The 14923-nt window shown below is 32.9% G+C and overlaps 1 protein-coding gene across 3 annotated transcripts in view; it reads right to left on the bottom strand.

Moving 5' to 3' along the window:
* Positions 1 to 2390: 2390 nt before the first annotated feature.
* LOC135220587 (integrin-linked protein kinase homolog pat-4-like) overlaps positions 2391 to 14923 on the bottom strand; it is a 126428-nt gene continuing 113895 nt past the window's right edge. For all 3 annotated transcript variants that reach the window (XM_064257841.1, XM_064257843.1, XM_064257842.1), the window contains exons 9-10: positions 10686 to 10816; positions 2391 to 7405 (exon numbers count right to left, since the gene is read on the bottom strand). In XM_064257841.1, coding sequence (XP_064113911.1) covers positions 7256 to 7405; positions 10686 to 10816 — 281 coding nt within the window. In that variant the 3' untranslated portion in view covers positions 2391 to 7255. The remainder of the gene's footprint in view (positions 7406 to 10685; positions 10817 to 14923) is intronic.

The raw sequence follows: 14923 nt of genomic DNA, 5'->3' as shown, positions 1-14923 counted from the left end.
ATGTTCAAGCTTCTAATGCTAAATTATTGTGCATCAGCAACATGGATGAAACTCGACCATAAATAGTAGTGGAGAAAAAGACATTTCAATAAAAAATACTAGGCATGAAAGAACACATTTTACTGTTTTCACGCCAATAAACGATAAGTATGTAAAGATCATATTATGAAGTAGGGTGAAAATAGCAAATGGAATCTGGTAAATTTTTTTTTTTAACAAAAAACATGCTCCAACACCTTCTAATAATGAAAAAATAACTTAATTTAATTCCCAACAATATGTATAAAGTCATATTTCAACTTGAAAAACTTCATATAACAAACAATAACTCCTTGGAATAGACCAAATTTAGAGATCTGCCCAATTAGGGACAGCAGGAGCTTAGTTATGATGATCAGTTGAGGGCAAGTTTCTTGGATCATGCTTCTGAGCATGCCGATTCTCATCATATATATAGTACTTATGGCTCGAAGTGTTTCTGATGTTGTTGGTTGCTCTGTAGTGACAAGTGATAGTATCATTAAAAAGAAGCTTCCATCTAATTCCTCTGTTTTTACAGCTGAACTGCTGGCAGTTCTGACTGCTCTTAAATATATTTTTTATAGTTCTTATACTAACAAGATTTTTACTATTTTTACCGACTCTTGAGTGTTTTATACTCTTTTAGAAGCCTGGTCTTTTGCCACCGTTTAGTGCAAGAGATCAGGATTGGTTTTATCTTTTAATTAATAGAAGAGGTTTTTTTGTTAGGTTTTGTTGGGTCCCATCCCATGTTGGAATTGTTGGGAATGAGTGAGCCAACGTTGCAGCTAAGACTGCATCTAGGCTTAGGCATATTTCCAACATGGCTATGTTTCTGATTTTAAAAGTACAATTTGATTTTACTGTACACCAGTGGCAGGCCCACTGGTCTACTTTAGATGATAATTTTAAATTAAAGTCAATTAAGCCTTCTATTCATCCTTGGCCTCATAACCAGATGGATAGAAGGTCCGAAATAGTTTTAGCTAGATTGTGTATTGGCCACACTAAATATACTCATGGGTATCTAATAATAAGTTTCTTGTTTGACTTTTATGAATGAATGAATTCTACGTTAGATCAGTCGTGTTTGTAGTCTTATAATTTAATTTGTATTTATTTTTCATGTTTGACTTTTATGAATGAATGAATTCTACGTTAGATCAGTTGTATGTTTGTAGTCTTATAATTTAATTTGTATTTATTTTTCAAAGATGTAAATGTGCTAAATGGCCTCACGGCTCCGGCACTTGGCTATGTGCCAAAACTTTATGTAATCTAATATAACAAACAATAACTTTGTCCCATATAAATAGTTTCTGGAGATTTACTTACGCTAACCAGAAGCAAGAAAATCTCTGAATTTAGTCAAATATGGTGGAATAAACTTACCTCAACCATCTGCTGATTTTTCCAAACCAAAACATTGATCGCTTTGTTTGTATTTTATAATACAATAATAATACATGTCTACAGTAGACTCCCTGAATTCGCAGGGGAGGGGTACCAGAATAGCTGAAATCTGCAAATACTTTTTAAAGATCCATGGAAAAGATGCATATTCATTATCTTTGCATTTTATATACGATAATATGTGAATATTACGATACTACTGCATGTGTTAATTTTATTTTTATGATGCAACAGTCTTAAAATTAACTTTAAAATTAGGTCTTCAAAAGTCACCTGATTTGCTATTATATATGGTAACCAAAAGCTAACCTATACACATGAAAATTTGCCATTATTTTAACCTTGTCTTCAATAAAGGTCATCTTAGACACAGACAGAAATATACATCAAGTAGTTTTGTTGATATATATTCTGGGGTTAGGTCATGTGGGCTTATTTTTCAAATACCCAGGTTCCATTAACATGACCTCAATACTCATTATTTTCTTTACAATTAACTAATACTCATTATTTTGTTTACCATTGACTTTTCAGTTTAGCAAAGTCTTGTATAAGATTTGAAGGTGATGCCCTTAGAGGAATTAGTGGGAAGATCACATAAATAAATAGCCACAGGTACGTAATTCCCATGTCTTTCAATTCGTATAAGCTAGACTTCGTATTGCTAAAATGGATAATCTGTGAATATGCTTCAGACCCTGCAGGCACTTTCTTTTATGACTAATTCTACTCTTTAAGGGAAACTTGAATTTTTTTTCCCTTAACCATCATCATCCATCATCCATTAATAACTGTAGACTTTAGTTTGAAAACTTCTATTCCAAAGCTTGGCACCTGTCCAATCTAAGAGCAGTTTGGTTGAAATATGATTTTTATTGACTTCACAATGAGGGTTTCATTATAATTTAAGTTTTTATCTTGTGGTAATGCATAATGTCAGGAAAATAAATATAACCTTTTAGAGGACATACATGTACTGTAAATGTTAATGGGTCTGGTATACATAATTCTTTTGGTTAAGGAATTTACTAGTACAGTATTATAAAATGGCAGTACTTTATACACTTTAAATTATTAGTAGACTCAACAGTCCATGTGTATCAGATATTAAATAAGTTATAATACTGGTAATTAGATCATTTAGAGAGATTAAGAATAAATATTTCAAAACCAATGACATTAAATTATTTTTCCAAAAGGCACTGACTAAGAACACTTCATAAAAATCACACAAGAGATTCCCTAAGTGCTACATACTGCAAAATACAAACTCAAAATTGTCTCCACTACAAAATGGAAACAATAAGATCCTGTTAGACAATGGACTGATGGAAAAACATTTCTCTTTAATGAACAATCCAAGAATTCCAATAAGTCTACATTCATGGTATCAGGTCACACAAATCTGTAATGCTTATTAATTTCACAAAACCTAAACCATGTCATAATGAGCAAATGTCTCTGCCATAATCATAAGTTTTGTGAGGAGTTATGTAAGCCTGAAATTTATAACTATACATAAGTTACTGTAATAAGCTGGAATCAATAAAAACTGCACCAATTCTCATTAGATAAAGGCAATCATAGTGATAGAATAAAAAGCATAATTATGATGATCCTTCAATTTGACATGAAAAGAGGAAATCTATTCTTACACATTATTATTTGTTCAGAGTCCTTAAATAACATTACTGTATTAATGCTAATATAAAATACTCACTTTTAAAAAGTAGTTGAACCTGTCATTTCTGACTCGACAGTTACTATCTTTAAACATTGCTAAACTATGAGACGAGACATGTAAGGCACAATTATATATCTATTTAAAAAAAGCATCATTCTTACTCATAACTCTTCAGCTTTGTTACAAGATATAAGTAAAAGCTCATAAAAATCAAAAAGGTCATAAGAAAGACTGGTATTCAGAGAAAAAATTCAAAATGTGAATAGAAACTGTACTAGATGAAACACAACCTTTAAGCTTAACCAATCCTCATCATTACCTTTAAATACTACAGAAAAAATAGCGAGGTACACCAGATTCATGGTAAAATTTCATACTTTGATACTGGACCAATTACAGAGTGTTGCTTGTCCAATATAAGTTCTAAAGGAATGTAATTCAAATAATGTGTGCAGAAAGTCTGTATCTTTTACTTAAATATTTGTGACTATATAAACTAGACCACTGACAAAAATAAAAAAAATCAAACTAATGTGCTAAGACCATCCTCAGTTTCATATCACTGGAAAACCTTGTCATTTGTGTAAAATTATAATAAATCATCTGATAAGCAGTAAGCACAAAATTAGCATCATGTTTGTTTTCTTTGCCTGAAACCAAAATAAAATTATCAGCTTCATTAAAGGAACAATATGTTACAAACTAAATTTTAACCTCTAACATACATTCAAATAACATATATCCAGAACCAAAATAATTTTCATTTTGCCTCTGAGGATTCATAACTTGACACTTTATACCAGCAGTTTCATATACACCAATCATTACCAGAGTAATTTCATTGTTTTTCCTAAACTTGTTTTACAGGTTTCCAAAGAGTTTTCAATTTACATGAATTCTGATATGTTTATAAATGTTTCTTCTGTGTAATTTATAGATGTATTCTGACATTGTGAATCTCTGACCTCATGTTAAGGGATGTGCCTTAACGTGCATTCTAAGTCACTGTATATTCCTCTACACCTGGGAAGGGTTATGCAAGCATACCTAAAACAAAATTATCAATTAAATCTAAATAGGAGGATTGTACTAATTATTTTCTCATGCAATTCTGTATGTGTTTACATGTAAAGTACAACGTGCTGACAGCAATATATGTGGGGATACAAGTGCACACTTTAGCTAATTCTATTTTAAGGGAGAGAAAGAATCTTAAAATTTTGTCTCAATTGGCAGAATTAGTACACCAAGGGATGGGATTCAGGAGGCTATGAAATAAAATTTTATAATACCTATATATGTATTTACAATTATATTTTTTTAAAGGTATTTCCTCCTAGGAGTGGATGACCTCAGAAAAAACTGACTGCTGTTGCCGCCACTTAAAACTACAGAATGGAACTCCTTGTATAAGAAACCATGACATCTTAACAGCTATGTATCAGCTTAAGAAACAGTCCATCAGGCCCCCTTTTTCTTTCTTTCTTTTTTTTTACCTCATCAGTATAGCTGGAATTTTCACATCACCCTAATATTAAAAAATGCCTCTTATTTCTCACACTTACTAAAACCTTCCTCTTATTTCTAACACTTTCTTACATCATCAATTCCCCCTTTGATACTTCTTCCGAATGCATTTAGAATTTCCTAACCATCTACCCTTTCCAGTTTATTTTTCCCACACATTCAATTGTGAGGAATCCCATTAAATTTTAGCCTTGAACTACTTCACTTCTACCCTTCATTTTGCAATGATCTGTAATATTTGATCCTGAGTAAATATATACCCTTCCATTTTCTTCTATACTAATTAACACCTATCTGGAAGTCTTAACTCGAGTAACCTCATATTTGCAGTAGTTTATATTTTGACTTGCAAGCATTTATTATATCTTTTTTCATCAGTCTGCAATATATCTAATAAACAGTGAATTTAGATGAATACAAAATTATATGTGCATGCTTTTTCCCTAACTTGTATATTTATAGAGAAGTAAAGTAAAATGCAAAGATAATATATTAATCAAACATGTGTGCAAATAACAAAATTTCACTTTTATATTAAAAGTGTTTTTGTTTTCTTTTAACTGTCATTCACACAATACTTTACTGCTCTCTTGATCAGATGTCTATCACTTTTGTCATCAGTTCTTAAAAACCATATGTACAAACAAAGGAAACTAAATTACAGAGGAAAATCTTCCCATTCCAACAAACCAATTGTTCTTTGATTGCTGCATGTAATGTGTGCATGCATGTCTGTGAATATATGTGTATGTATATATATACTGTATATGTATGTACATATATACATACATGTATGTATATAGATATTTTTGTTAGTCTCTATTTTTAAATATACCCTACTAAGATAATAGGTAAGGAAGTCCTACTATGTTACAAGTTGCATAGATAACATGTGATGTTCATTTTAAAAATAACATAAGGCGACTACATGATTAAAATCATATAGCTAATCTAAATGAAGAATTACTAACTGGCAATCAATATGGTGTTATCAGAAAGGCATAAAGCTTTGCCTCGTTTTCTTTTACTTTAACAAATGCTCTCAAAATATTTGTTAAAAATTAAAAATTAAATTTTGAAATTCTCATAGTCCACATTGATGCCGGTTACTAATACTTTCATTTGTAATGTCATTAATATATTGGTAAATCACTTCATTGGTGAAAAGGCATCAGGATACATACAAGAAAATTGGTAAAAACATTAGTCACAGGATTAAGAAGGTACCAAGCAGAATATACACAAGATCATTTACAATCTGATCTGTACTACTGTATGGCTATTATGTTTGGTGATTTTATATAAAATTACTATATTACTTGATAATACATGGTGTAAAACAACTCTAGTAGCACAAGAGACACTATTTTTTCTGTAGTCAACTCATAAAAAAAAAGAGAGAAAAAAAAAAGACATGCAATGTAATTTTCTCTGTTGTACAAGACTGGTACAAGAGATTAAGAATTAACTACCTCAAGAAATAAATTTAAATGAAGACATTTACTGTTTTATATTTTAAATCTACCAAATGCTCTAGGAAATATAACAGCATATTTTTCTATATAACCTACTTGGCACATTACAGGTAACATTTTTCTATGTAGTATGTTAAACTTGCTCTGCACGAGTACAATTACCCCCTTCCATAACGCTTATTTCCATGTTTTTCTTCAAAATGTTTTAAGGTGTAACACCTAATACAAATTATGGCAAGAGGTTTCAAGTGATGTATGTATTTGCTTCAAATTTAGTAGTGCAGTATGTAACTTAGATAATTTCAACACAAAGACAAAAAAAAAATAAAACAAGACAATGAAAATGCTATTGAATATATATACAATAAATAATTTATGACCACTACTATGCTTAGTTCATTAAAAAAAATTCTAGAATACTTTTGCTACACTTTCATAAAAGAAAAACTGTTTGACTTCTATGCTCATTACTCCAAGTGAATGTATTGATATTTTATTTATATTAACTCTGGGTGCACATATTATGGCTTAACCAGCATCTGTAAAAATTACAAGTGATTCTTGTAATACAAATACCCTATATAAAGAGTAGTTTGTGAAGATTTGTATCATTCACAATCTTGTGCTATAAAAGTATCCAGCAGATTCATGCAAAACTACTTTTATTTAACTTTGTTGACTCTCAGTCAGAAGTGTGATGGCTGGTTTCAAATAAAAATTGTGATTATCATTTATTACTATACCAATGATACCCCTAACACGGTTTTGCCAGCCTTTGTTCCTCAAAAGCCGATTCAAAATAAGAAAATGTTAAGGTTCTTTTTCTTTGTTTCTTCTATTACCAAAAGAAAAAAAAAGTGTAAACATTTATCTCACATATATATAAGTAGGTGAGTTGGAATGGTCATGTGATTTGTGCTTTCATGATCAATATCAATCCAGAAGGAAATTGTGAGGAGTAGCACATCACTGTACTTGACAATCTTTATCTATAGAACACTTTCCAAATGTTAATTACTGCATAAAAATTGACCAATCACAAGTTCATTTATACCAGCATCTCATTCTTATGAAATCAGAATACCAATCTTCATTATCCAAGGTACAAAGTCTATGCTGTAATATCTAAACTAACTTACTGAGTGCACATTTTCTCAAGAATAGGGATAATCATATCAAAAGATGGTCTCTTGCCAGGATCTTCATTCATACAGATACGCACCAATTTTGATATGTGAGAAGAAATCCCAGGTGGCACGTTTACACGCAACCCTTCTAGCGCAATCTATTAGAGCCAAAGAGAAAGAAAATTTCAAATTAAGATTTCCACTGACAAATTAGTTAATCTTCATAAATTCTAAACATTATAAAAAGCTTCAAAAGCAATGAACATACATTATACATTAAACTTAAAAAGAAATCCTTTCCAGTACAAGGAGTGTAAATGATAGGCTACTCTCAATTCTGCACTTTTCAGTACAGGCCCTTCTTGCTTATAGAGATGTAGACCATAATTATTTTATTAATTTTTTTTTTACTTAACATTCGTTCTGTTATTTTTCGTAAGTTAGCAAGAGGGTGGGGGTTCATCATACAATTCATGTTGAATTGGTAATATGGCTAGGGTAGCTAAGCCTGCTGCTTACTGCACAATTTCTTTAAACTATATCATCTCGTTTTTCAATGCCTCTATAAAATACCTGAATACTTTGGCTGAAAGTAATCATTTGTTTTTAGTTTTGCTATTACATGAGGTCAAGTGCTTGTGATGTTTGTTTCAATTTCCAATGTTGTATAATATCCCTAGCTTCTGATCATGAAGTTATAGTTATGATAGGTCATGACTTTAGTGACTGCATTATCTATTCCCAGTTTGTAGTTTGGCTTTCACAATGGCTTAGGTCCTCATGTTCCAATTTCTAGTATTGTTCTTATTTCCCTATATTCTGCTCATGAAGCCTGAATGACTGGTCATCACTTCCGTGTTGATTTTAATTTTACCATCATTGAAACCCTTAGTTTTAAACTTTAAATGGAAGTTGCAGAACCTTTTCTTGTAATTATTGAATTTTCTACAAAGAGATTGCATTTTCTACAAAAAGATTGCAAAGCATAATTAATAATGGGCACTACTATAGTATCTACAGGAATGTCATGTCTTGGCTCATTACTTTTTCTATACTTATGATTCATGGACTACCTTGAAAATATGCTTATATCTAATGCAAATTATTTTACTATCTGCATTTGAGTAAAGGATCTAAAAAATTAGTACACAGTTCAAATTATGGGATAAATTTTAAACTGTCAAGTGTTTCTTTAACTACACGTAACTAATTTCAAATTTTAATATGACAAATTTCTTAATCCATTAGTATTTTTCATAGCTAACAATAGGATAATCTAGTGCCAGCTGGAAACCAGTCAAAAACAATCAAAGATTGTAAAGCATGGAATCTGTGGCCTCTGGCAACTCGTACGTATACAAAGTAGATGTTAGTCACTGACCAGGCTTGGAAGCTTGTGACACACAGTCTCATTTTTTATTGTAAATTTCACTATTGAGAAAATAATTCCGTCTATCTCCGGCACTGCCCAGAAACTTTTATACCCTAAAAACCTTTCAAAATTTTTAACTCTTATTCTTCCATGTTTTAAGTATTCGCAATTAGTTTTCTGCTGCTGACTTGCATTTTAAATTGTTGGATAAAAACTTGAGTTCTCTTCCATTTCTTATTCCAAATTCTCTTATTAATCTCCAACACTGTCAATCAACTAGCTCACTTTCCATGCTGTATTAGACATTTCACAATTCTGATCAACCCTTGCATTCATATCCTCTCAGAATATACTATCCACCATGTAATCATAAATATGCAGTTATATTCCAACAGTCTGCCCTTTAGTTCTGTGAGGTTCAATATCACACAGTTTATAAGCTTTTCTATTTACCAAAATCTAGAATGATCTTGCTAATCCCCTAATCCTATACAGGTTAATCCCTTAACAGTTTGTTAACAGTCTAAATTTCTTTTACCTTGTATCAAATTTCTTTGTTAATTTACTTATATAGTTTATTCTTTACTTCTCAATTTCTTTTTCTGTACCAGACTGCTTTCCCTACTGGGGTCCTTGGGCTTGTAACATTCTGCTTTTCCAACTATACAGTAATACCAATGATAATAATATAACTACTTAAAATTACAACATCATACAATATATAATTTTTAATCTATCAACCTTTAATATTTAATGAAATGAAATTTTCACTTTCTTCCAGTATTGAAAATGTATCTCTCACAAAATAAAAAGATACATAAAGATCAATTGATTCACCAGTGTTATAATATCAAGATTCAAATCTTCATTCTAAGAAACAAAAAATCACAACAAAGTGGTTGCATATGACTCATCATCTGTGTGTAAAGCAATTGGCCTGTGACATTCTGCCACTCAGACCTTTCCTGTGCTCTGTCATCTACACCTTCCCTTCTCAACAGTTAACATCCAAGTTAGCTAACTTCCATTATTTCCCATATTTTTTTTTGCATTTTCACTGTCCAGCCATGATTAATGTAGCATTTATCCTTTCTCCATAGTGTGTTGTTTCACCAGTTGTGCATACTCTGTCCTCATCACTTCTATTTTCTGTGACTGATCTCGAGTCCCATCTCTCAAGATACATGATGCATTCTGAATAGCAAGCTTTGTAAAATCTGATGGTATTTTGCTGACTGAAACAACACCATCTACATATTGTGTCAAGTTTTTATCATTGCTCCAACATAAAACTTCTCTTCCATCTCTGGCTTTCTTCATTATTAAAGCCATGAGAAGAAAAACGACAAAAGATGATGACACAAGAGTCCCTTGTCGCTTCCCAATATTCACAGAAAATTCAATTGACAAGAACCCCCCCTCAATATTAACTTTAAGTCTACTTTGTCGTGGATCATTTCCATTAGCTTTTCATATTCAACAGGTATACCATGGTGATAAAAGACCTATAAAATGAGTTCATGAGCAAAGTCAAAAGCCTTTTTGTAATCAACAAAAACCATTAGAAGGAGGCTTTAATTTCATGTACTGCTAAACATTACGTCTAAATAAAATATTTGATCTATGCAATTCCCCTTCCCCCCTTTTTCAAAAACCAGCTTGTTCATCTGTAAGCCTTTTAGAAATAAATTTCTCCAGCCTATTAAGAATAAGCATACTGATATTTTCAAGTGACAAAAGTGCAATATTTCCATGGTTACCACATGCAGTTAGTTCACCTTTCTTTCGTACACTTCCTATGAATTCCAATTCCCTGTGATCAGCTTTGCTTCCTAGTTCTGTATCCTTCCAAACAGTAAGTTAATATATATGGTGTCATCTCATATACTGAGCACATCATCTCTACAGTGACTACATCATACTTCACCTCAAACACACTGCTCCAGTAAAGATATAAAATGTCTTTAGGCTTTGATCACTGTCATTACATTTACCACTAATGGTTGGTAGTTTATTGTTATAGTCTGAAGAGAAAAGCAGAACAGTCTTGATTACTTTTTACATACCTTCATACCAGCTTCCATTGGACTTAAATCAGCAAATGGTACCTCACGTGTAGCCATTTCCCACAAAGTTACAGCAAAACTCCACATATCTGCAGCTTTCACATTCAGGTCCTTTGGTTTTTTCTGCAAGGCTGGAAAAATGGTTTAAATTCATCTTATGAAAAAGACAGAAAAATTTTTCATACTATATTGGTAGCTTCATTAAAAAAGAAAATAAAATATTCCTATTTATATCTTGGAAACTAATTTCTCTTTACACACTTCAAGTATGTGAACCCATACTTTACCAATTAACAAATTTCAGACCTTTTGTATCTCGCCAGTTTTAAAATACAGTACCTGTAGAACAGCAGATTAAAATAAATAATAGGGAAGGGAAGAGGACATAATGTAAAATAATGGTTTGAACTATTTATGAAATGAAAACTTTAAATAAAGACATTTGACGAAATCAGATATGATAAAAATTCCAAAATTAAAGATTACCAAGAATTTAGGAAGGGAACAAGCTTTTCTTGCATGCCTCATTGGGTTATCCATATAGAGAAGTCTGATATGTACAAAGAAAATGAGGTTCAGAACCCCAGTATACAATAAATAGTATGCTGTATATCTGTACTATACAAAATCCCACATAGGCTCAAAAATGGCCAGTGTAATGAACTTATTTTATAATGTTTAATATCAGCTAGGATTTTATAATGAACTTATTTTATTCATCCCTAGCTACCCTGAGACAAGCCATAGGCTAGAATAGTCTTGGAATGGGAGGATGATATAGAATTAAGTCTGGATATGGGAAAATAATAAATAATTCTTATGAGTCTGTACATAGTACATTAAAAATTAAAAATTTTTAATCTTTGTATGTCTCATTGCTAACAACAATAACAATAGGATAATTTTGTAGTGCCAGCTGGAAACTGGTGAAAAACAATCAAAGATTGTAAATGCAAGGAATCTGGCATCTGGCACCCAACAGTAGCTGAGGTGAAAGTGAGTTCACAGACAGCGCTTCAATCTAATGACGCATCAGTCTTTCTTCCAACCCAGGATGAAACATAAGAGGGGTGGGCAGTCAATGTTAAGACCTCAGGTTTGTTAGCTATGAAAACACTAATTAATTAAAAATTTGTAATTTGTTCATACGCAGAACAAACCTTCGGTCTTAACAATAGGACAGACTTAACCTTGGGGGGAGGTATAAGAATCCTGAACCAACGGGAAGTTTGGCACACCTGGTCATTCTTCTCAGAAATAAGAATCCTAAAGATGACCTAAGCCTTTGAGATGTTAGACACTCAATCCACTGAGGTTTAAATACAACTAAATATGTCCAGATTCACTGCATACATGGAAGTCAAAAAGAACTGTATCGGTTCTGGCAGCAGAACATTTTAGCCACAAGAAACTGGGTTTGTATGTTGCATGGAACATAATAAATGCTGTAACAGTATGGCTGCAATGCTCACCTGCATCAAGCCAGTTCCAGCATATGACAAATCTATTCTTCAAACCAGCCATAGGTATGAAGAGAGGAGAAAACGGAAAGAAAAGAGACCAGTTATCACACTCATTCCCTACTCCACACAATCATCTTGGGCAAGATACAAACTGTCCAGCCAGGGGCACTGGACGAGTCACACTTGTTGAATAGCCACCACTGGACCCAAGGAAAGTATCCGAGGATCTATGGGCAACATCCTTCAGGTAGATGAAAGTGAAAGTGGTTTGGCACAGCCAGGAACCAGCATTCAAAATCCTATGAACAGATCATTTCTTCTAATATGCCAGGGAGGAACCTACTCCTCTAGTGCCATATGGTTCTGCATGTACCTAATTGGTGACAGAACTCGACAATGAGGCATAGGCTTGCCTAATCAGCTCATGTAGTTAAATGAAAGGGTATTCTACAACTCCTCTTTCCTGACCTGGCTTGTGTTAACAAAGTCTGCGACACCAAACTCTCAGTGACGAGACTTTCACAATGCAGTGCTTTGACAGATCAAAGCAGAAACTTGAAAGTTACTGATAACAAACTCCACACCATTAGAAATGGAAAAGGATGTAAAGCTGTAATCATGAACCATAGGAATCTGGGTCTTAGCCACGAATTCCGGGGGCAAATTCAAAAGTTACTGACACCAACCCGTATGAGTACATCATAAGCCCAACCCTGAAACTCTCCAACTCTTCCAAGAAAACCAAGGTTAGCTGGAAAACTATTTCCAAAGTCAGTTCCTGTTAGATGATTGACTCATGGGCTCAAAGGAGCTTGAGTGAGAATACCCACACCTTACCTTACCTTACAGACATTACATCTTGTTCGGGTAGCCCCAGGTCCCTCAGTGTGAGGCACCTCTAATGTCTACCAGAGTTGCTAGTACATCTTCCGGTATATTTTGCATTTCCAATCTTGGATGGTCTGGGATGCAGCTTAGATATTTGTCGAGCTTATTCTTAAACACATCTACGCTCACTCCTGTTATATTCCTCAGATGAGCTGGCAACGCATTGAATAGACGCTGCATTATCGATGCTGGTGTGTAGTGGATTAATGTCCTGTGTGCTTTCCTTATTTTTCCTGGTATAGTTTTGGGCACTATTAATCTACCTCTGCTTGCTCTTTCTGATATTTTTAGCTCCATGATGTTTTCGGCTATTCCTTCTATCTGTTTCCATGCCTGAATTATCATGTAGCGTTCTCTTCTCCTTTCTAGACTATATAATTTAAAGGATTGTAGTCTTTCCCAGTAGTCAAGGTCCTTAACTTCTTCTATTCTAGCTGTAAAGGACCTTTGTACACTCTCTATTTGTGCAATATCCTTTTGATAGTGTGAGTACCATATCATATTGCAATATTCAAGTGGACTACGAACATATGTTTTATAAAGCATAATCACGTGTTCAGCTTTTCTTGTTTTGAAGTGCCGTAACAACATTCCCATTTTCGCTTTACATTTTGCCAAGAGAATTGCTATTTGATCATTGCATAACATGTTCCTATTCATCATCACACCAAGGTCTTTAAGGGGGCCGGCCGGAACCCTTATAGTATATGGCGGTATAGGGCAAAAAATGCAAAGTCATGAAAAAATTTATGGAGCTTCATATGGCAATTGAGAATACGTATAAGAAATATTTCGTCAAAATTCCTACTTTCGTAGTTACAAGGTAATTAGTTAACATAACTCAATAAGCCTAAAACATTGATCCGTACAAGAAAATGCAACATTTCTTCTATTATCGAAAAATTTGATAATTTTTGTCAAAGAAATTGGGAGAAATGGCATCTGTAGACATTCCCCGAGTGGAGAAGGGAGACTTCAGTCAGCTACCAAGTCCAGTCATGATTCAGTGCAATCACAAACCTCAAGTAGTCTACACGTTCGAGTTTTACCTCTGACATTCGCTTGCTTTTACGTATGTTTATGTATGTTTCGGCAAGAATTTCATCATGACAATGAGGAAAAGACAAGGAAAACATCTCGCTAACATACAGACGAAGAAAAATCGCCCAAGTATTATTACAGAATATCATAATATACGCTAGTTAGTGAAGGCTACGATCTTTGAGCAAAGAGATCTTCATTTATGACAAATAACATAGTTTTGTTTTTTTAATACCCAAAATGGAATATGAAATTCATAATAATCATGATTTATTAAATTGTCTTTGTAAAAAGAGAGTACACCTTCGAGTTTCACCTCTGACATTCTCTTGCATTTACGTTTGTTTATCTTTGTTTCGGCAAGAATTTCATCATGTCAAAGAGGAAAATACAAGGAAAACATCTCGCTAACATACAGAAGAAGAAAATTCGCTGTAATAAGCCGAGTTAGTGAAGGGGAAAGAGAGAGTTGCGTAGGAAGGAGTGCCCCATCTTGCCTCAAGCAGTGCCCCAGGCTATGATATATGAGCAAAGGGATCATCATTTATGATTAAATTATGATAAATAAAATAGTTTTGGTTTATTAATACAAAAAAAAAATATACATTCATAATAATCATTATTTATTAACTTTGTCTTTATAGAAATACGATGGAAAACTCTGAACACCCGTATCTCAAAACTATACTTATTGACCTTCAAAATCTATCTTCTCACTTAGTTTTAAAGCTATAACATTGGAATTTGGTATATAACTCAGAAAGACATTATAGAACAATCAAATGGAGCCCTTTTTTCCAATTTTTTTTCGTCTTTTTTTTATAATTTTTTTTCTCCTGATTTATA

The sequence above is a fragment of the Macrobrachium nipponense genome, chromosome 2 (genome assembly GCF_015104395.2).
Source record: "Macrobrachium nipponense isolate FS-2020 chromosome 2, ASM1510439v2, whole genome shotgun sequence".
NCBI lineage: Eukaryota > Metazoa > Arthropoda > Malacostraca > Decapoda > Palaemonidae > Macrobrachium > Macrobrachium nipponense.
This window is presented reverse-complemented; position numbering and strand designations above follow the sequence as displayed.